The sequence below is a fragment of the Panulirus ornatus genome, chromosome 52 (assembly GCF_036320965.1).
Source record: "Panulirus ornatus isolate Po-2019 chromosome 52, ASM3632096v1, whole genome shotgun sequence".
NCBI lineage: Eukaryota > Metazoa > Arthropoda > Malacostraca > Decapoda > Palinuridae > Panulirus > Panulirus ornatus.
Genome location: NC_092275.1, coordinates 13833699 through 13856052, shown reverse-complemented (window position 1 = coordinate 13856052; position 22354 = coordinate 13833699). Strand labels below are relative to the sequence as shown.

Here is a 22354-nt window from a genome sequence, read left to right as displayed (position 1 = left end):
GTTTTTGTTGTTGTAGAATTTTGTTTGTTTTTCCAAAAAAGATAGCAGATGATTATGTCTACAAGCAAAATTTCAGAAAATGGAAGCCATCCAGGAAGTGGGGACACATTTTTCCCCCCTACTTATGCCCCCAAACTAGTACCATTTTTAAGGCACATGTAGGTGGTATAGTACTTAAACATGCTAGCATTTCATAGAATTAGTCAACATTTCTTACACAGGGCATCTTGTTCATTTATTTGTGGTTGCCGGAAATTGTACGGAACTAACAAATAGAAGGGAAGATGGATCTTCTAAGACCTTTCCCAAGTGATTTCTGTTCTGTTAAGAGGAAATATGCATGTGACTAGATCACTACCTATATTTATTTTCTTTTTCTTCTACAGTAGTGTACATGGTTTGGGCAAAAATGTGCTCTAATTGTGGTCATCTAGGATGAAAAGAGAAATAAGGAGTGCAAAAAAAGAATAAAGAGTTTAGTCACAGCTCATGAGGTGTTTATAGACCAGGCTCATCAGAGTAGAAAGGTTTGAGGAAGAGAGTAAGTAATGAAAGGGTAAAAGACATGTGTGGTAATAAAAAGAGTGTGGTTGAGAGAGCAGAAAAGGGTGTATTGAAATGGTTTTGTCACATGAAGAGAATGAGTGAGGAAAGATTGACAAAGAGGATATATGTGTAAGAGGTAGAAGGAACGAGGAGAAGTGGGAGACCAAATTGGAGGTGGAAGGATGGAGTGAAAAAGATTTTGAGCGATCGGGGCCTGAGCATACAGGAGGGTGAAAGGCGTGCAAGGAATAGAGTGAATTGGAACAATGTGGTATACCAGGGTTGACATGCTGTCAAAGGATTGAACCAGGGCATGTGAAGTGTCTGGGGTAAACCATGGAAAGTTTTGTGGGACCTAGATGTGGAAAGGGAGCTGTGGTTTTGGTGCATTACACATGACAGCTAGAGACTGAGTGTGAATGAATGTGGCTTTTGTTGTCTTTTCCTAATGCTACCTTGTGCGCATACAGGGGGAGGGGGTTGCTATTTCATGTGTGGCGGGGTGGTGACACGAATGGATGAAGGCAGCAAGTATGAATATGTACATGTGTATGTATGTATATGTCTGTGTATGTGTATGTATGTATATGTCTGTGTATGTGTATGTATGTATACGTTGAAATGTATAGGTATGTATATGTGCGTGTGTGGGCGCTTATGTATACACATGTGTATGTGTGTGGGTTTGGCCATTCTTTCGTCTGTTTCTTCACACTACCTCGCCAACGGGGGAGACAGCGCTTAAGTATAATAGATAGATTTAACTTTAAAAGGAGGAGGGATTATGATGGTCACTCATCATGTAATTTTACAGCAGAGAGAATAGTTAATGATAAATGAGTTAGAAGATTTAAGAGCAAAGACAGTGACCATGGAGATGAAGCTTGAGGATGTTTTTATGATCGAGACTGCTTGTAAGCCTTGTCGACCAGCAGGAAAAGTTCAGAAAAAGGAGATTCCAACTCAATATAGGTTTTTTTTTTTTTTTTTTTTTTTTTTTTTTTTTTTTTTTTTTTTTTACTTTGTCGCTGTCTCCCGCGTTTGCGAGGTAGCGCAAGGAAACAGACGAAAGAAATGGCCCAACCCCCCCCCCCCCATACACATGTACATACACACGTCCACACACACAAATATACATACCTACACAGCTTTCCATGGTTTACCCCAGACGCTTCACATGCCTTGCTTCAATCCACTGACAGCACGTCAACCCCTGTATACCACATGACTCCAATTCACTCTATTCCTTGCCCTCCTTTCACCCTCCTGCATGTTCAGGCCCCGATCACACAAAATCTTTTTCACTCCATCTTTCCACCTCCAATTTGGTCTCCCTCTTCTCCTCGTTCCCTCCACCTCCGACACATATATCCTCTTGGTCAATCTCTCCTCACTCATTCTCTCCATGTGCCCAAACCATTTCAAAACACCCTCTTCTGCTCTCTCAACCACGCTCTTTTTATTTCCACACATCTCTCTTACCCTTACGTTACTTACTCGATCAAACCACCTCACACCACACATTGTCCTCAAACATCTCATTTCCAGCACATCCATCCTCCTGCGCACATCTCTATCCATAGCCCACGCCTCGCAACCATACAGCATTGTTGGAACCACTATTCCCTCAAACATACCCATTTTTGCTTTCCGAGATAGTGTTCTCGACTTCCACACATTTTTCAAGGCTCCCAAAATTTTCGCCCCCTCCCCCACCCTATGATCCACTTCCGCTTCCATGGTTCCATCCGCTGACAGATCCACTCCCAGATATCTAAAACACTTCACTTCCTCCAGTTTTTCTCCATTCAAACTCACCTCCCAATTGACTTGACCCTCACCCCTACTGTACCTAATAACCTTGCTCTTATTCACATTTACTCTCAACTTTCTTCTTCCACACACTTTACCAAACTCAGTCACCAGCTTCTGCAGTTTCTCACATGAATCAGCCACCAGCGCTGTATCATCAGCGAACAACAATTGACTCACTTCCCAAGCTCTCTCATCCCCAACAGACTTCATACTTGCCCCTCTTTCCAGGACTCTTGCATTTACCTCCTTTACAACCCCATCCATAAACAAATTAAACAACCATGGAGACATCACACACCCCTGCCGCAAACCTACATTCACTGAGAACCAATCACTTTCCTCTCTTCCTACACGTACACATGCCTTACATCCTCGATAAAAACTTTTCACTGCTTCTAACAACTTGCCTCCCACACCATATATTCTTAATACCTTCCACAGAGCATCTCTATCAACTCTATCATATGCCTTCTCCAGATCCATAAATGCTACATACAAATCCATTTGCTTTTCTAAGTATTTCTCACATACATTCTTCAAAGCAAACACCTGATCCACACATCCTCTACCACTTCTGAAACCGCACTGCTCTTCCCCAATATAGGTATTGTGTTAAATACTTTCTGGCAATCAAACTATAAACAATCTACCCAGCCTTCCCATTTTTCTAGGAAAGAGCGCACTCCCTCACATAAACCTCCTTAAAACCATGTTACCTCACACTTAGGAAAGTTCAAAGACAGCCACTCTCTCATAGAAATTTTAGAGGTTCATTACACATGATATCCTTTCCCTAAAGATATGTTGCCCCTCATATAGGAAATTTCTCCTCAGTAAAAAGTAATCCATTTGCTTTCTGATTATCTTTTCTAGTACCTTACAGACCACTTTCATTAAGGAAACTGAATTGTGGTTCAGCATCAACATGCTGTCATTGGTCTGAACCAGGGCATGTGAAGCATGTGGGTTAAACCATGAAAAGGTCTGTGGGGCCTGGATGTTGATAGGGAGCTGTGGTTTTGATGCATTACACATGACAGCTAGAGACAGTTTGAACAAATGGGGTCTTTTTTTCTGTATTCTTGGTGCTACCTCGCTGAAGCAGGGGATAGCAATGCTGTTTTCCCATGGGGCAGGGTATTAACAGGAATGGATGAAGACTAGCAAGTATGAATATGTGCATGTGTATGTATGTAATGTCTGCATATGTCTATGTATATGTATGTATATGTTGATATGTATATGTATGCATTTGTGTGTATTTTTTTTATCTACAACAGCTTGTACATGGGACTGCAATTCTTCAGTTTATCAGACTGATAATGAAGTAATGTTGATGTGTCTTTTGTTGTTGATCATCTTCCAGATTGTGGATAAACTTGAACCCTTGGGATTAGAATTCATCTGGCAGTTGGTACTTGAGTGTCAGGAGGAGCAGATTGCAGAAGATGCCATGAAGCTCTTGTTAGACATGTCATACTTGTCTCTTTCTGTCCGGCTTAAACGTGACCCTCCACAGCTTCACGCCAAATTTATCTCAGAGTGTTACAGAAAACTAGAGGTTAGTGAAAGGCAGTATATTTGAGAACTCTGGTTTGATAATACTTTGTTATATAGGTTCCTCTTTCAGGCTATATTGTTTCGCAATAGCTTATGTAGAAAATATGCAAACATGCACATTTACTTGGGTAGATGAAGTTCAGTGCATATAAATGCAAAGTAATGAAAATGCGCCACACTGAAAAACTGCTTTGTTTGGAATATACTGGGAGCCTCCACTTTGCAACAGGGTTTTTTCATAGAAAACTTGTCCAGAAGTGATTTGTCGTTAAACAAGAATTTGAACCTCATTATATGAGCAGAGGTTTTCTGTTACTTTTAGTTGTGGGTTGTACATAAAACAACTAATTTCAATTTACCACACTTTCTTATTATTTGATTTAGGTGATTTTTAAAGTATACACACCAGAAGGTGTGATGATTAGAGTGTGATGTGGTGGTTGAGTGGAGTGGGGCAGAATTAGGGTTACTAGGAGAGAGAGGGAGGGGCACTAGAGTTGAATACATCATCCATTGAATTATATGAATCAGAAACTGTTGCCATTTCACAGATGATGCAGACTATGCATACCCCTCCATAGCCTTGGCATTTTCTGAAAGAAATATCAGAAAGGGCTAAAACTTAAAATCTCTTCCACCATTCCCTCCCACTAGAAGTGTCAAGTGATCTTTGGATGCCTATAAGCTCAGAACAGTCTTCTCATCCTTGCTAACCCCCAACAAACCAATCTCATCCACATTAAACACTTGTTGAAATGTTTAACTTCCTTCCTCAATAATTTTGTTTAAATTCGCAGGGTTTAGCTATGAGTTTTTTCATCATCATACCTCCTATGCACCTCAGATCTCACATCTAGAGTGATAACTGTACATTTTGTACTCCTGTGAGTACCTTTGATGCTTTTGCAGACATAATTAAGTGGCTTCATGTACTTTGGAGGCAGAAAATAATGTGTTAAGAGCAGAGAAATTGTGGCGATACTAAGCATAAGCTGACATCTGTTCTTATTTACAAGCTGACTGCAAGTGAGTGGGACTTGAATCTTTGAGGAGCTGCATGACATTACCCAAGTTTTGACCCAAGTTCCCACCTTTTATAAGTGTAAAACATTGCTATTTGAGCTGTACTTACATGAGGGCTACTTGTTATTCTACAGGAGACTCCCCATTCAATGGCACCATTGGGACCTTGATTTAGCCTGCTAAACAAATTTTCTGAGTATGAGGAAGGATTAGAAATTGACATAGATAATACAGAATAATGATATTAGTGCTGTATTTATGACAGAAGAAAATTATTTATTGTCTTATATGAGAATGTACAGGCACTCCTTGATAAGTGTGTTACAGAAGAAACTGTTTTAATCTAAGCCAACTGTACTTTAATGTCATACACATGTTTCGTAGGAATATTTATGGACGGGATTTCTCACATATACTGCTTTATGCATAGCTTAATTGTATTGAAGATTATCATCGGGAGTGACTAAGTTACTTCACATTTATTGATAGGACTTAATGTGAAATAACATCGCACTAATACATCTAGCTTTAAATCAAAACTCAAAGAGAGGAGGAGAGCAGGAGAGAACCACCATGCCATTGTCGATTATTAACAATAAACTCAGATGCGTGGATAGATCAATGCTATGCAAGGGCCATAATGCTTGCACCCATAGCTTATTCAGAAAAGATCATTTTAATGTATGTTTAGTACTAGAAGTACTTGTTTATGAATATCATAACTACATGACATATGGAAAAGTGTCTGGCATACATTAGCATTAGGTGAAGTACAGTACTGCACGATGTTAAGAAAACTTGTGAAATGATTTCATGGCAGTTTTGGAATTTCAGTATGATGATTCTAGAGAAAAACTGGCATCATTTTACATAAGACATTTTTGTTATGAATCAGAAAAATCTGTCTATAATTACCTATATCTGATGCACAGAGAGGGATTTTTAAGTGATTCATATATGAATGCTGTATTTGTGATGCATCTGTTTGTGGGAAAAGTGCACTGGGGAGAGTATAGAACATATCCTAAGTCTTATGTTAAAACAGGTCTGGAGGGAGAGGTAAGGAACATAATTCTGTTGCTATCCTGTTACGGAGTGTCTTGGGAAGGAATGATTTTTTTTCATTCTTTTTCACTATTTCCTGCATTAGTGAGGTAGTATCAGGAACAGATGAAGAAAAAAGCCTTATTCTCTCACATCCATTTGTAGTTGTCATGTGTAATGTATGAAAACTCAGTCCCCTATCCACAACCAGGCTCCTCAGACTTTTCCTTGGTTTCCCCTGGCTGCTTCATATTCCCTGATTTAGTCCGTTGATAGCACATTGTTCCTGTATACTACATCACTCCAATTCACTCCATCCTGTGCTCTCCTTTCACCCTCTTGCATGTTCAGGCCCTGAGGACTCAAAATCTTTTTTACTCCATTTTTCCATCTTTGATTTGGTCTCCCCCTTTTCCTTATTCCCCTTTCACTTCTAATGCATATATCCCCTTTCTCAACCTTTCCTGACTCATCCTCTCCATATGTACAAACCATTTCAGTGCACCCTCTTCAACTATATCAGCCATACTCTTATTATAGCACAACTCCCCTGTACCCTTTTATTACTCACTTGATCAACCCTCCTTGCATAACATATTGTCCTCAGCTGTTTCATTTCCAACACATACACCCTCCATACATTCTCATCTGTAGCCCCTTCCTTTCATGCATTCAACATAATTGGGACTGCTATACATACCATCAAACATACCAACTTTTGCCCTCCCATATAATGACCTCTCTTTCCCCACATTTGTCAGTGCTTCCAGACTTTTTTTCCCCCTTGTGTGCCCTTTGGTTTACCTCCGCTTTGTTGGTTCTATTTGCTGCCAGATCCACTACAAGGTATGTGAAACACCTCATATCCTCCACGTTTTCTCCATTTAACTCACACACCCCAGGTAACTTGCCTTTTGCGCTGTTAAACGTAATAACCTTTCCTAAACTCAGACACCAACTTCTGCAGTTTCTCTCACGCCTTTCACCCTCCTGCATGTTCAGGCCCCGATCACTCAAAATCTTTTTTCCACTCCAATTTGGTCTCCCACTTCTCCTCGTTCCCTCCACCTCTAACACATATATCCTCTTTGTCAATCTTTCCTCACTCATTCTCTCCATGTGACCAAACCATTTCAAAACACCCTCTCCTGCTCTCTCAACTACACTTTTTATTACCACGCATCTCTATTACCCTTTCATTACTTACTCGATCAAACCACCTCACACCACATATTGTCCTCAAACATCTCATTTCCAGCACATCCACCCTCCTCCACACAACTCTATCTGTAGCCCACGCCTCGCAGCCATATAACATTGTTGGAACTACTATTCCTTCAAGCATACTCATTTTTGCTTTTCAAGATAACGTTCTCGACTTCCACACATTCTTCAACACTCCCAGAACCTTCGCCCCCTCTCCCACCCTATGATTCACTTCCACTTCCATGGTTCCATCTGCTGCCAAATCCACTCCCAGATATCTAAAACACTTCACTTCCTCCAGTTTTTCTCCATTCAAACTTACCTCTCAGTTGACTTGTCCCTCAACCCAACTGTGCCTAATAACTTTGTTATTATTCACATTTACTCTCAACTTTCTTCTTTCACTCACTTTACCAAACTCAGTCACCAGCTTCTGCAGTTTCTTACCCAAATCAGCCACCAGTGCTGTATCATCAGCGAACAACAACTGACTCACTTCCCAAGCTCTCTCATCCACAACAGACTGCATACTTGCCCCTCTTTCCAAAACTCTTGCATTCACCTCCCTAACAACACCATCCATAAACAAATTAAACAACCATGGAGACATCACACACCCCTGCAGCAAACCAACATTCACTGAGAACCAATCACTTTCCTCTCCTCCTAGACGTACACATGCTTTACATCCTCGATAAAAACTTTTCACTGCTTCTAACAACTTACCTCCCACACCATGTATTCTTAATACCTTCCACAGAGCATCTCTATCATCTCTATCATATGCCTTCTCCAGATCCATAAATGCTACATACAAATCCATTTACTTTTCTAAGTATTTCTCGCACACCTGACCCACACATCCTTTACCACTTCTGAAACCACGCTGCTCTTTCCCAATCTGATGCTCTTTACAAGTCTTCACCCTCTCAATCAATACCCTTCCATATAATTTACCAGGAATACTCAACAAACTTATACCTCTGTAATTTGAGCACTCACTTTTATCCCCTTTACCTTTGTACAATGGCACTATGCAAGCATTCCACCAATCCTCAGGCACCTCACCATGAGTCATATATACATTAAATAGCCTTACCAACCAGTCAACAATACAGTCACCCCCTTTTTTAATAAATTCCACTGCAGTATCATCCGTGTTAGTGGTGCAGTGCCAGTAGCAGATAAGGGAAGACCGCACCTGCTCACATCCATTCTTTAGTTGTCATCTGTAATGCACCTAAACCACAGTTCCTTACCCATGACCAGGCCCCACAGACCTTTCTTTGGTTTGCCCCGGATGCTGCTGCACATGCCCAGTTCAGTCCATTGATAGTACATCAACCCCAGTGTACCGCATCATTCCACTTTACTTTATCCCTTGCATGTATTTCACCCTCCTACATGTTCAGTTACTGATCACTCAAAATCATTTTCACTCCATCCCTCTGACTCCAATTGGTATCCCGGTCCTTCTTGTTCCCTCCACTTCTGACACATCTATCCTCTTTATCAACCTTTCCCATCTCTCATTCTCTCCATATGTCCAAACCATTTCACTGTCTTCATCTAGATAGCTAGAGTGGAAGGTATTCCAGCTGCATTTGTAAAGAAATGGAGTAACTGTTGTTGAATGGTTATTTAGGATTTTCAGTGTATGTATGGATCATGATGAGGTGCTTGAGGATTGGCTTAATGCCTGTATAGTGCCATATAAAGGCAAGGGTGAAAAAACATGAGGGCTCAAATTTCAGCGGGATAAGTTTGTTGGGGTGAGAGAGTATCATTAAATTTTAGGGAGAATAAAAAGATGTTCTGGAAGGAGGTAAATAGGGTGCGTAAGACAAGGGAGCAAATGGGAACTTCAGTGAAGGGCGTAAATGGGGAGGTGATAACAAGTAGCGGTGATGTGAGAAGGAGATGGAATGAGTATTTTGAAGGTTTGTTGAATGTGTCTGATGACAGAGTGGCAGATATAGGGTGTTTTGGTCGAGGTGGTGTGCAAAGTGAGAGGGTTAGGGAAAATGATTTGGTAAACAGAGAAGAGGTAGTAAAAGCTTTGCGGAAGATGAAAGCCGGCAAGGCAGCAGGTTTGGATGGTATTGCAGTGGAATTTATTAAAAAAGCGGGTGACTGTATTGTTGACTGGTTGGTAAGGTTATTTAATGTATGTATGACTCATGGTGAGGTGCCTGAGGATTGGCGGAATGCGTGCATAGTGCCATTGTACAAAGGCAAAGGGGATAAGAGTGAGTGCTCAAATTACAGAGGTATAAGTTTGTTGAGTATTCCTGGTAAATTATATGGGAGGGTATTGATTGAGAGGGTGAAGGCATGTACAGAGCATCAGATTGGGGAAGAGCAGTGCGGTTTCAGAAGTGGTAGAGGATGTGTGGATCAGGTGTTTGCTTTGAAGAATGTATGTGAGAAATACTTAGAAAAGCAAATGGATTTGTATGTAGCATTTATGGATCTGGAGAAGGCATATGATAGAGTTGATAGAGATGCTCTGTGGAAGGTATTAAGAATATATGGTGTGGGAGGCAAGTTGTTAGAAGCAGTGAAAAGTTTTTATCGAGTATGTAAGGCATGTGTACGTGTAGGAAGAGAGGAAAGTGATTGGTTCTCAGTGAATGTAGGTTTGCGGCAGGGGTGTGTGATGTCTCCATGGTTGTTTAATTTGTTTATGGATGGGGTTGTAAGGGAGGTAAATGCAAGAGTCCTGGAAAGAGGGGCAAGTATGAAGTCTGTTGGGGATGAGAGAGCTTGGGAAGTGAGTCAGTTGTTGTTCGCTGATGATACAGCGCTGGTGGCTGATTCATGTGTGAAACTGCAGAAGCTGGTGACTGAGTTTGGTAAAGTGTGTGGAAGAAGAAAGTTGAGAGTAAATGTGAATAAGAGCAAGGTTATTAGGTACAGTAGGGTTGAGGGTCAAGTCAATTGGGAGGTGAGTTTGAATGGAGAAAAACTGGAGGAAGTGAAGTGTTTTAGATATCTGGGAGTGGATCTGTCAGCGGATGGAACCATGGAAGCGGAAGTGGATCATAGGGTGGGGGAGGGGGCGAAAATTTTGGGAGCCTTGAAAAATGTGTGGAAGTCGAGAACATTATCTCGGAAAGCAAAAATGGGTATGTTTGAGGGAATAGTGGTTCCAACAATGTTGTATGGTTGCGAGGCGTGGGCTATGGATAGAGATGTGCGCAGGAGGATGGATGTGCTGGAAATGAGATGTTTGAGGACAATGTGTGGTGTGAGGTGGTTTGATCGAGTAAGTAACGTAAGGGTAAGAGAGATGTGTGGAAATAAAAAGAGCGTGGTTGAGAGAGCAGAAGAGGGTGTTTTGAAATGGTTTGGGCACATGGAGAGAATGAGTGAGGAGAGATTGACCAAGAGGATATATGTGTCGGAGGTGGAGGGAACGAGGAGAAGAGGGAGACCAAATTGGAGGTGGAAAGATGGAGTGAAAAAGATTTTGTGTGATCGGGGCCTGAACATGCAGGAGGGTGAAAGGAGGGCAAGAAATAGAGTGAATTGGAGTCATGTGGTATACAGGGGTTGACGTGCTGTCAGTGGATTGAAGCAAGGCATGTGAAGCGTCTGGGGTAAACCATGGAAAGCTGTGTAGGTATGTATATTTGCGTGTGTGGACGTGTGTATGTACATGTGTATGGGGGGGGGGGTTGGGCCATTTCTTTCGTCTGTTTCCTTGCGCTACCTCGCAAACGCGGGAGACAGCGACAAAGTATAAAAAAAAAAAAAAAAAAAAAGTTTGTTGTGCGAACCTGGTAAGTTAATGGGAAATTAGTGATTGAGAGAGTGGTGGCATGAACAGAGCATCAGATTGAGAAGGAACAATGTGGTTTCAGGAGCAATAGAGTATGTTGGGTCAGGTGTTTGCTATGAAAAATGTGTAGGAGAAATATGTGAGAAAACTGTAGGATTTGTATGTGGCATTTATGGATCTGAGGATAGCATATAGTGGAGTTGATGAAAATGCTTTGTGGAGGATGTTAGAAATATACAGTGTAGTAAAAAAGCTATTAGAAGTATTGAGGAGTTTTTATCAAGAGAGTAAGGTGTTGTGTGAGTAGTTAGAGAGGAGGGTGAGTGATTCCAAGTGAAGATGGGTCTGCAGCAGGAGTTAATAGAAATGACCTGGGAGAAGTTTTACAATGTATGGTGTGGTAAAGCTATCAGAAGCGGTGAAGAGCTTTTAAAAGGAGAATAGTGTGTGAGTGCGAGTAGGGTAAGTGGTTCCACGTGAAGTTGGATCTGCAGCAGATTTTTGTCGTGTCACTGTGGCAGTTTGATTTTTTGCGGATGAGTGGGTGATGAGGGTGAACATGTACAAGGTTCTTGGAAAGAGAAGCGGTTATGCAATCTGTTGTGTGTAAGGGGAGACTGGGAGATAAGTAAGTTGCTCTTTGCTGTTGATATCACTAGATTTGTCAGACTAAAAGGCCAGTATATCCATAGAGGATCTGATATAACAGCCAGATATGATATGTAAGAAAAATGGATTTATCAAACAGTTCTCCTCTTAATTAGGCCAGTAGAGCAAGGGCTCACTTTTGTTATAGTCTGGCTTGTATTTTTTAGGTTCTCTTTCTATCTTCTGTTTTGATTATCATATGATTTTCATATTCTTGCCACTGTTGGTTCATCCATTACTCCACTCTTTTCTGTTCAATGAATTCTTCATTTCCCTGCTGCTGGAAGTAGAATATCCTTAGGCTGCAGGAGCCTTAAAAAGGTCTTGATTAACACTAGGGCTCTTTCATAGAGATTGGTCCTGAGGTAATTATTAAGATTGAATAAATGCAAATCTATGATTTCTGTTCTGTTTGTTTTAGCCTTTCTTGGTTTTGCTTTTGTATTTTCCTCTCAGTTGATTTCCATTTTTCTCCTGTATTTTATACCATGTTTGTTCCAGTATTTACTTCTCTAGTTTTCATTAGATGGTCTCCATATCTATTCAGTTATCCTGTACCTCAACATCTGTATCCTTATATAGCCTTTGATTGGGTGATGCCATGTTGGTTAGTTTTAGAGATAGAAGGCTGGTGTAGGGTGAGAGGTAGGCATGTAAGAAAATTGGAGTGATGTGATATACAGGGATAATATATTGTTAGTGGGCTGGATTAGGGCTTATGAAGTGGTCAGGGGAACCACAGAAAGGTTTGTAGAGCTTGCTGTAAATAGAGGGCTCTTATTTCAGTGCATAATATATGGCAGCTAGAGAATGGGCCTTCACCTTTTCCTGGTGCTGCCTAGCTAAGGCAGGTATTGAGAAACAATTATGAAATAAGGAAAGGTGATTTACAGAAATAAGATATATAAAAAGTGATTTCACTGCAAATAGAGAAGACTATTGTAACCATAGGTAACTGCACCAGATTATATGATAAAATGTGAAGCATGATATTATGATCACTGTTTTAGGTGGTTTGATTTCACATTTGATTGGTGCTGTTCTATCTTTTTAGAATTTCCCACAAACTTAAATAGGTGGACTTTATAGTACTTTTTACACTGAATTTGATTCTGTTTCAAGAAGTTTTCTATCAGCCCTGGGTTTTAAATGATAGAGCAATCAAATTTACCATTTAGTGTGTATTACTCATAAATAAGGCTGGTATTACACTTGAAAAACTTACCTCTAAAATGTAGAAGTGTACAATTTTTGGCTATATTTGGCCTCAGGAACATCCCTCCTTAGTGTCCAGCAGTAATCTGCCAACATAGAGAGGCTCCACTTTCCTTGGTACTGCTTTTCCATGTCCAAAATGTCTTGGTGAAATCACTGACTGCCCCAAGGTTTTCTAGGAAAAGGTCTAAGTGCGAGTCCAAAAAGTGAATATTTAGACATATTGTACCCCAGAGCTTTATATGAGGTCAGTTCATCTTTAACATCACTGTAGTTTTCTGATCTGTGATTCCCCAAAAGTCTTTGCAAACTCTCTTAAATGACAGCTGTGCAGTTTTTTCAACTTCTTTCCTCACTTTATTGAACTTTTTATCTTGAAGAAGTTCCCTGATCTGTGGTCGTACAAAAATACCCTCCTTGATTTTTACATCACTGATTTTGGGGAATTTATTCTTCAGATATGTGAATCCATGGCCAGTTTTATCCAAACTTTGACAGAGTTCTTCATCAACCTGAGCTTAATGTGCAAAGGAGGCAGATAAATTTTATCAGAATCAATGAGGAGGATTGATGACATTCTTCTTCAATAAAGTTATTGATGTTTGTTTTGGCCACACTTTCTTCACATAAGGATTTTCCTTGTCACGGCTGTCCCACTCACTTAGGAGACAACAGAGCTTTGTGTGATTAAGATGCATTCTTAGTAAAAGTGCCTTAATCTTTAGGTCACAACATACATTCCACTTAAAGTCCCCATACTTAATTTCTTCCAAAAGAAGCTTCTTGTTATCATATGATTCCTTCATGTTAGCTGCTTGAGCCAGAGGATTGAAGAGGAACTTATTTCTGTTGTGGAGTAGAACCACTTTCAAGCTTACTTTTGATGAGTCAATGGACAAGTTCCACTCATCTGTGTTATATTTGTGGCCAAGTGCCTCCACAACAGAACAAACATATTTGTAAAACACCAGACCATCTTCAAGGGAGAAAAATTCTTTGAAAATCACATGGCAATCATGATAAAAACAAACTTTAGTTTCATTCTGGAGAAGATTCCAGCCCTTTAACCTGGAACCAAAAGTTGGGCTTGCTTCTTAGACAAATTTGAATTGCAGATGAGATCATCAAGATCTCCTTGACTCAGCAAATGTGAGTCACTTGAAGAACAGCTTGCTTCAAATGTTGGATCCGTATTGCCCTCTTGTTGGTCTTCTTTCTCATCACCAGACTTGTTGTCACTCAGTGTCATGGTCATTGGAGGTTCTGGCACAGGTAATTCCTGACTGTGAGGTACTGGCCTCATAGGAGATGGTGAATTAGGGTATTTAACAATATGCTTAGATTTTGATGTTATGCCATTTATATTTGTCAGGCAGAAGTGTCAATCTGAAGCATGATCTTTGGTTTCTCTCCAAACCACAGGAATGGCAAAAGCATATGGCATGAACCTTTTACCCATCCTGTGAGAAGCCTGACATGTGTGACACAACAAATATGGGGGGGCCCCAACTTTTATCCTGGTCACCCAGTTTACAATCAAAGTACTGCTCGTAGCATTTTTTAAGAGAGTTGTGAAAGAATGCTTTTTCCGGGATGAACATCAGTTCACTGCAGGTGTACCAGAAAGAATTCAAACTACTTACACAGTTTCTCAGCATTATAATGGTTGATAGGGTATCATCTCAGCACTTGAGTACACGAAAGTACAATCTGTCAACAGAGTGGAAAAGACTGTTTACACATTGAGTTCTAGCTTGCAACTGACTGAGAACTGCTACTAAGGAGGGGGCTCTGTTTGAATGTCCCATCATTTGCAGTCGTGTTTCTGCAGGCCCCTGGTGACTCTTTTATGTAGGCTTGTTCTATCAAAAAGCTGTTGCACTTCACAAACAATGAAAATAGCTGTGTTTGTTAAAGTTTTTGTTTCAAATGCTCTGTGGAACACTGGTATATATATTTTGTATGTAATGAAATGTGAGAATACAGGAACAAAAAACTTTGGGTGATAGAGAACTTCTGAAAACACGTTTGGATTCAGTGTGCAAAAATGCATTAGAAAAATTTTTTTTCCATGAGACAAAATCTTTCTTGACCAGTGTTATCATAGGCATGCTTTTAGTTGTGTTCATTGTGTCTTAGAGTAGGAAATTTTATAATATTGCTTGAGACTACCATCCTTCAAGAAATATGATCATCCAGTTTGATAATAAGTGGATTTAACTTTTTTCCAGAAGTCATTGTTGCATGTTAATGAAACTGCAATTGGTGCTGTTGTCTCCACAGCCACAAAAACATTGACAGCTATGGCAGTATCAGATCTTGGAGGACTTCCTTCATCAACAAGGTAAGTACATCTAAAAGAAAATTTTTCCCATAGTCACATATGCATGATGATTTAACTCATTGTATTATTTTATTCTCTTTGATCCCAAAGCCAGCACTGCTTCACATATTTTCCTGAAAGTTGTTTTTATGGTTCAGGTCCTAACTTTGATAAGTGTAATATCTTAACCATTTTGTTCATATTTTTGGCTGAATGAACTCTGTTATTTAGTTTTCAGTTTACAGATTTCAAGAGTCTTAACCACACTATTTCTCGAGCAGTCTCTGTGAGAGATTCATGTAATTTTTTTGTTTAAATGTTGTTGATTGCAGTATGGTATCTGTTCCTTACAATGGAACATATATCATGTTTGATAATATAAGTTTTTATTTTACGTGAGTATGTAGGAAGAGAGGAAAGTGATTGGTTCTCAGTGAATGTAGGTTTGCAGCAGGGGTGTGTGATGTCTCCATGGTTGTTTAATTTGTTTATGGATGGGGTTGTTAGGGAGGTGAATGCAAGAGTTTTGGAAAGAGGGGCAAGTATGAAGTCTGTTGGGGATGAGAGAGCTTGGGAATTGAGTCAGTTGTTGTTCGCTGATGATACAGCGCTGGTGGCTGATTCATGTGAGAAAGTGCAGAAGCTGGTGACTGAGTTTGGTAAAGTGTGTGAAAGAAGAAAGTTAAGAGTAAATGTGAATAAGAGCAAGGTTATTAGGTACAGTAGGGTTGAGGGTCAAGTCAATTGGGAGGTAAGTTTGAATGGAGAAAAACTGGAGGAAGTAAAGTGTTTTAGATATCTGGGAGTGGATCTGGCAGCGGATGGAACCATGGAAGCGGAAGTGGATCATAGGGTGGGGGAGGGGGCGAAAATCCTGGGAGCCTTGAAGAATGTGTGGAAGTCGAGAACATTATCTCGGAAAGCAAAAATGGGTATGTTTGAAGGAATAGTGGTTCCAACAATGTTGTATGGTTGCGAGGCGTGGGCTATGGATAGAGTTGTGCGCAGGAGGATGGATGTGCTGGAAATGAGATGTTTGAGGACAATGTGTGGTGTGAGGTGGTTTGATCGAGTAAGTAACGTAAGGGTAAGAGAGATGTGTGGAAATAAAAAGAGCGTGGTTGAGAGAGCAGAAGAGGGTGTTTTGAAATGGTTTAGGCACATGGAGAGAATGAATGAGGAAAGATTGACCAAGAGGATATATGTGTCGGAGGTGGAGGGAATGGGAGACCAAATTGGAGGTGGAAAGATGGAGTGAAAAAGATTTTGTGTGATCGGGGCCTGAACATGCAGGAGGGTGAAAGGAGGGCAAGGAATAGAGTGAATTGGATCGATGTGGTATACCGGGGTTGACGTGCTGTCAGTGGATTGAATCAGGGCATGTGAAGCGTCTGGGGTAAACCATGGAAAGCTGTGTAGGTATGTATATTTGCGTGTGTGGACGTATGTATATACATGTGTATGGGGGTGGGTTGGGCCATTTCTTTCGTCTGTTTCCTTGCGCTACCTTGCAAACGCGGGAGACAGCGACAAAGCAAGAAAAAAAAAAAATGTTATATTTGTGAGTGAGGAAAGATTGACAAAGAGGATATATGTATCAGAGGTGTAGGGAACGAAGAGAAGTGGGAGAGCAAATTGGAGGTGGAAGGATGGAGTGAAAAAGATTTTGGGTGATTAAGGCCTGAACATGCAGGAGGGTGAAAGGCGTGCAAGGAATAGAGTGAATTGGAACGATGTGGTATACTGGGGTTGACGTGCTGTCAATGGATTGAACCAAGGCATGTGAAGCATCTGGGGTAAACCATGGAAAGTTTTATGGGACCTGGATGTGGAAAGGGAGCTGTGGTTTCGGTGCATTATACATGACAGCTAGAGACTGAGTGTGAATGAATGTGGCCTTTGTTGTCTTTTCCTAGCCCTACCTCGCGCACATATGGGGGAAAGGGGTTGTCATTTCATGTGTGGCGGGGTGGCAACGGGAATGAATAGGGGCAGACAGTATGAATTATGTACGTGTGTATATATGTATATATCTGTGTGTGTATATATGTGTATACGTTGAGATGTATAGGTATGTATATGTGCTGTGTGTGGACGTGTATGTATATACATGTGTATGTGTGTGGGTTGGTCCATTCTTTCGTCTGTTTCCTTGCACTACCTCGCTAACGCAGGAGACAGCGACAAAGTATAATAAAAAAAAATGATAATTAAAAAAAGATGTTTTGGTAGGTGGTAAATAATGTGTGAAAAATAAGAGAACAAATGAGAACATTGGCGAAGGGGGCAAAAGGAGAAACTGATAACAGGTAGTGATGAAGTGAGGAGATGGAGTGACCATTTTGAAGGATTGTTAAAGTTGTTTAATGGTAAAGTGGCAGATGTTGGATGTTTTGGTCAGGATGACATGCAAGGTGAGAGAGTCATGGGAAGTGGCTTGTTTAAGAAAGAATAGGTGGTGAAAGCCTTGCACAAGATGAAATGTGGGAAAGCGGCTGAAGTCGATGGTATTACAGTTCAATTTATTAAGAAAGAGGGTAATTGTGTTGTTTATTGGTTGCTGAGGATATTCAGTGTCTGTATGGATCATTATGGGGTGCCTGAGGATTGGCAAAAATGCATATGTGGTGCCATTGTATAAAGGTGAGTGTTCAAACTACAGAGGTGTAAGTTTGTTAAGTTTAGCTTGTAAGTTGTATGGGAGGTTATTGATTGAGATGGTGAAGGCATGTAAAAAGGATCAAATTAGGGAGAAGCATTGTGGTTTCAGAAGTAGTAGAGGATGAGTGGATCAGGTGTTTGCTTTAAATAATGTATGTCAGAAGTATTTAAAAGACAGATGGATTTGTATGTGGCATTTATGGATCTGGAGAAGGGATATGACATGGTTGATAGAGAAGCTTTATGGAAGGTCTTAATAATATATGGTATGGGAAGAAAGCTGCTAGGAGCAGTCAGTTTTTATCAAGGTAGTAAGGCTTGTGTATAGGGAGGAAGAGAGGAGTGTGAATGGTTGTAAGTTAAGGTTGGTGTGCGGCAGCGGTGTGATGTTTTCATGGTTGTTTAATGCTTTTACTGATAGAGTGGTGAGGGCGGTAAATGCAGGAGTCTTGGAGAGAGAGTTGAGTATGCAGTCTGTGGGAGATGGGAGGCCCTGAGAAGGGAGACAGTTGTTGTTTGCTGATGATACAGTGCAAGTAGCAGATTCGAGTGAGAGACCGCAGAAGTTAGTGACTGAGTTTGGAAGAGTGTATGAAAAGAGAAAGTTAAGGGTGAGTGTGAATAAAAGCAAGGTTGTTAGGAGAGTGTATGAAAAAAGAAAGTTAAGAGTATGAATAAAAGCTAGGCTAGGTTCATTAGGGTTATGGGATAGGTTAATTGTGGTGAGAGTTTGAATGGAGAAAAATTGAAGGTAGTGCAGTGTTCAGATATATGGGAGTGGACTTGGCAGTGAATCGAACTATGGAAGTGGAAGTGTCATAGGGTGTAGAAAAAGGCAAAGGTTCTGGGAGCTCTGAAGAATTTGTGGAGAGAGTTCTTTATATGGGAGGGCAATAATGGGTATGTTTAAAAGAATAGTATCCCCAACAATATTATATGGATGCAAAGTGTGGGCTATAGATAATGCTGTTTGTAGGAGGGTGAATGTGTTGGAAATGAAATGTTTGAGGATGATATGTGGGGTAAGGCAATTCAGTTGAGTAAGTGTTGAAAGGGTAAGAGAGATTTATGATAATGATATGAGTGTGGTTGAGAGAGCAAAAGAGGATGTGCTGAAATGGTTTTGACATATGTAGAGAATGAGTGAGGAATGGTTGACAGTAAGGATATATGTGTCAGACGTGGAGGGAACAAGGGGAACAGGGAGACCAAATTGGAGAAGTAAGTATGGAGTGAAAAGGATTTTCAGCAGTTGGGGCCTGACCATGCAGGAGGGTGAAAGGCGTGCATGAGATATAGTGAATTGGAATAGTATGGTATACGGGGTCAAGATGCTGTCAGTGGACTGAACCAGGGCATGTGAATGTCTGGAGTAAATCATGGAAAAGTTTGTGGTTTCATTGCATTACACTGCATGAAAGTTAGGGAATGGATGTATGTAGAGGTGACCTTTCTTCATCTGTTCCTGGCACTACCTAACTAATGTGGGAAACTGCGATCAAGCATGAAAAAAAATGAACGTACATATTTATGATCATGATTTTTGTTCGAGTAAGTAATGAAGTGGTAAGAGAGAGGTTTGGTAATGAATAGAGTGAGGTTGAGAGAACTGAAGAGGGTGTACTGATATGGTTTGGGCATAGGGAGAGATTGAGTCAGAATAGGTTGACAAAAATGATATGTGTTTCAGAAGTTGAGGAACAAAGAGAATGGGAAGACCAAATTGGAAATGGAAGGATGGAGTCAAAAAGATTTTGAGCAATTGAGGCCTGGACATCAGGAGGGTGGTAGGTGTCCATGGCATAGAGTGAATCGAAATGATGTGGAATACTGGGGTTGATTTACTGTCAATGGACTGAATCAGAGTATGTGAAACTTCTGAGGTAAATCATTGAAAATTTTGTGGGGCATGTTTGTGGAGAGAGAGCTTTGGTTTCATTGCATAACACATGACATCTAGGGAGTGGATGTAGCCTTTCTTCTTCTGTTCTTGATGCTACCTCACTAACATGAGAAATGGCCATCAAGCATGAAAAAAAGAGATATTATTTACTGAATGTATGATTGGATGTCAATGAAAGCTCAGTAAATCTGTGATGGGGATGACAGATTCAAAAGTTTAGGAACCCCCAGTAGTAAAAGAATGTGAGATGTAGACCAGAGTCAGGGTGAAAATGTTTTATGATAATTGACCACTGCCTTCTTTAATAACTGTTGACTACAAATGTATGTAGGCACAAATACTTATGTTGAGAATGCAATGAAACCACTTTACTTTTAAGATATTGATTTTGTATACAACAGTTCTTGGTAATTCATACAAGGAAAGAGATGAACAAGGTTTGATGGTCTATCAGTGCCCTTTTTATATATTTAAGGTGATCATAGAATACCTCCAACTTAGTTTTATGTACCTTAGTTTTATGCAGAAACTGCATCTTGACACTGGCCTTTCTTCTCATATGTTACATACTTAGTGTTTGTTTGGAAGCATTTGTAAGTAAACCATTGCCTGATTCATCACCTTCAGTTATATCTAAGACCTACATTTTTGTTTGCTTTTCAGAAATAGCTGCATCCAACACATAAGACGTGTGTTGGTGTTAGCAGAGCGCTATGTTAGCACCATTGAGGAGCAGCACCCAGGACCCAGATCTCTTCCTCCACATGGTGCATCTTTTACTGGCACACCAGTTGTACTCCATGTTACATGTGATTCCAGCAAGATGGATGTTAACCTGGAGGTTAGTGGACTGATTAGTTGGCTGCATGAACAGAATTGATGTTTTCTTAGCAGTTTTTGATATGTAATTGACTGCCATTATTATAATGTACCCTGTCTGTTGAATTCCAGTTTGTTTCAGTTGACAGTAAGATAATAGATAAACACTTTCTGTGCTTTACAGTATCTGAATTTTTCAGTAAACCCCAAATTTTGTGCAACTGATATGCTTTTCATATCTTTATGGATTCCATTCTGTCCCTCTCTTGTATGTATGATTCACATTTTCCCTCATTTAGAACAGCATGTCATGTGAGAAATCATCACAGGAGACCTACAGCCATGTTATTAAAAAAGTAAGATGGTATTTCATCTCCCAGTCAAACCAAATCACTTTTATCAAATCAAAGCATTGGAAAGCAAGTGGGCAAATGTGACTCTTCACCTACTCTACACAATATAAATCATAATGTATGCTTTCCAAAAGTTGGGGTTGTTTAAGTCCTGCAGGTATTCTATTATTAGAAACTGTTCCATATCCTTATGTGTGTTATATACCCCAGTATGAAGAATTGCTTGTATATCTAGGATGGTTCCTCCTCCACTTTTCTTTCAGTCAGAGTGGAATCAAAAGCCTTCCATCATATCAACTCCTCTGCTATGACCTCTCTTCAATTATCCCTTCCATCTCCTTTGATGATGCATCTCTGTATTTGTGTTAAGTTATTGTTTGGCCACAGCTCCTGTGGAAAGTTGGCCTACGTTCCATGCTTATGTTCCATCCTCTAAGACCAGGACCTGCATCATGAGCTTAGCAGTCTCTTCTTCCAACTTCATGTATGGAGAGTAGCTGAAATAGTACTGCCCGTTACATTTTTTTTTTCTTTTTTTAAGGCTACAGTCATGGACAAAAGCCTACATCCAGGCTGGTCCTGAATTGACTTATAAAGAGGTTAATGAAAGGGAATAAAGAAGAGACCAGGAAAAGTACTTTCAGATTTTTGAGGAAGTGACAAACCTGTCTTTTATAAAAGTGTCAAGTAATTCTTAATAGGAAAATTATGAGAGGGTAGAGTGTTCCAAACTTCAAGGTGTAGGGAAAGAAATCGTTATTAAGAGGCCTACCCTTAGGTTGCTGATGGTCACATAGGAATCATGTGATGTAGTAGCTTGCTGAATATTACGTGATCTAGCTAATGGTGGAGGCACACAAGCAGCCAGCTCTTAGGAGCAAAAACTAGAATAATACCTATAGAAGGGGGAAAGTGAACCAGTATTGTGGCGTAGGGTGTGTCATGTTTTGAAGTTAGCTTGGGAAAGTTGATTCTCCTCTGTCTGGTAAGGATGCAGGGCTAGATGTGAGAACAAAACTCCAAGCTAAGATGGATCAGCCCTTTGTATAAATGGAGCAACTGTTTCTTAGAGGCAGACTTTGCAATTACTGTAATGTGAGTTTTCCAAGATGATGGGGATGTTACATTGATAACAAGTATGTTCACTGAGCCAAGATGTGGAATTACAGATTCTTCAAAGGAGAGAGTAAAGTTGAGGAATTTTTGATAGATATGGGCAGAAACTAGGTCTTAGAGGCATTAAACTTGACCAGATTTCATCTACCCCACTGAGATGTCATATCTACAGATTTTATTGAAGAAGCTGTGCTGAGACAGGGTGCAGATTGAGTGAGAGAAGGAGCAGATTTGAAGGATGTGGAGGAATGTTGAGTCATCAGCATATGAGTGCATTTGGCAATGTGTAGAAGAAAGGAAATTGTTGATAAAAAGTAGAAAAAGTGTCGGGAGCAGAA

At 40.3% G+C, this 22354-nt stretch overlaps 1 protein-coding gene across 3 annotated transcripts in view; it reads left to right on the top strand.

Moving 5' to 3' along the window:
• The window catches only part of LOC139765085 (ubiquitin carboxyl-terminal hydrolase 24-like), a 255707-nt gene that overhangs the window by 71824 nt on the left and 161529 nt on the right, over positions 1 to 22354 (top strand). For all 3 annotated transcript variants that reach the window (XM_071692247.1, XM_071692245.1, XM_071692246.1), the window contains 3 exons: positions 3728 to 3922; positions 15073 to 15185; positions 20392 to 20569. In XM_071692247.1, coding sequence (XP_071548348.1) covers positions 3728 to 3922; positions 15073 to 15185; positions 20392 to 20569 — 486 coding nt within the window. The remainder of the gene's footprint in view (positions 1 to 3727; positions 3923 to 15072; positions 15186 to 20391; positions 20570 to 22354) is intronic.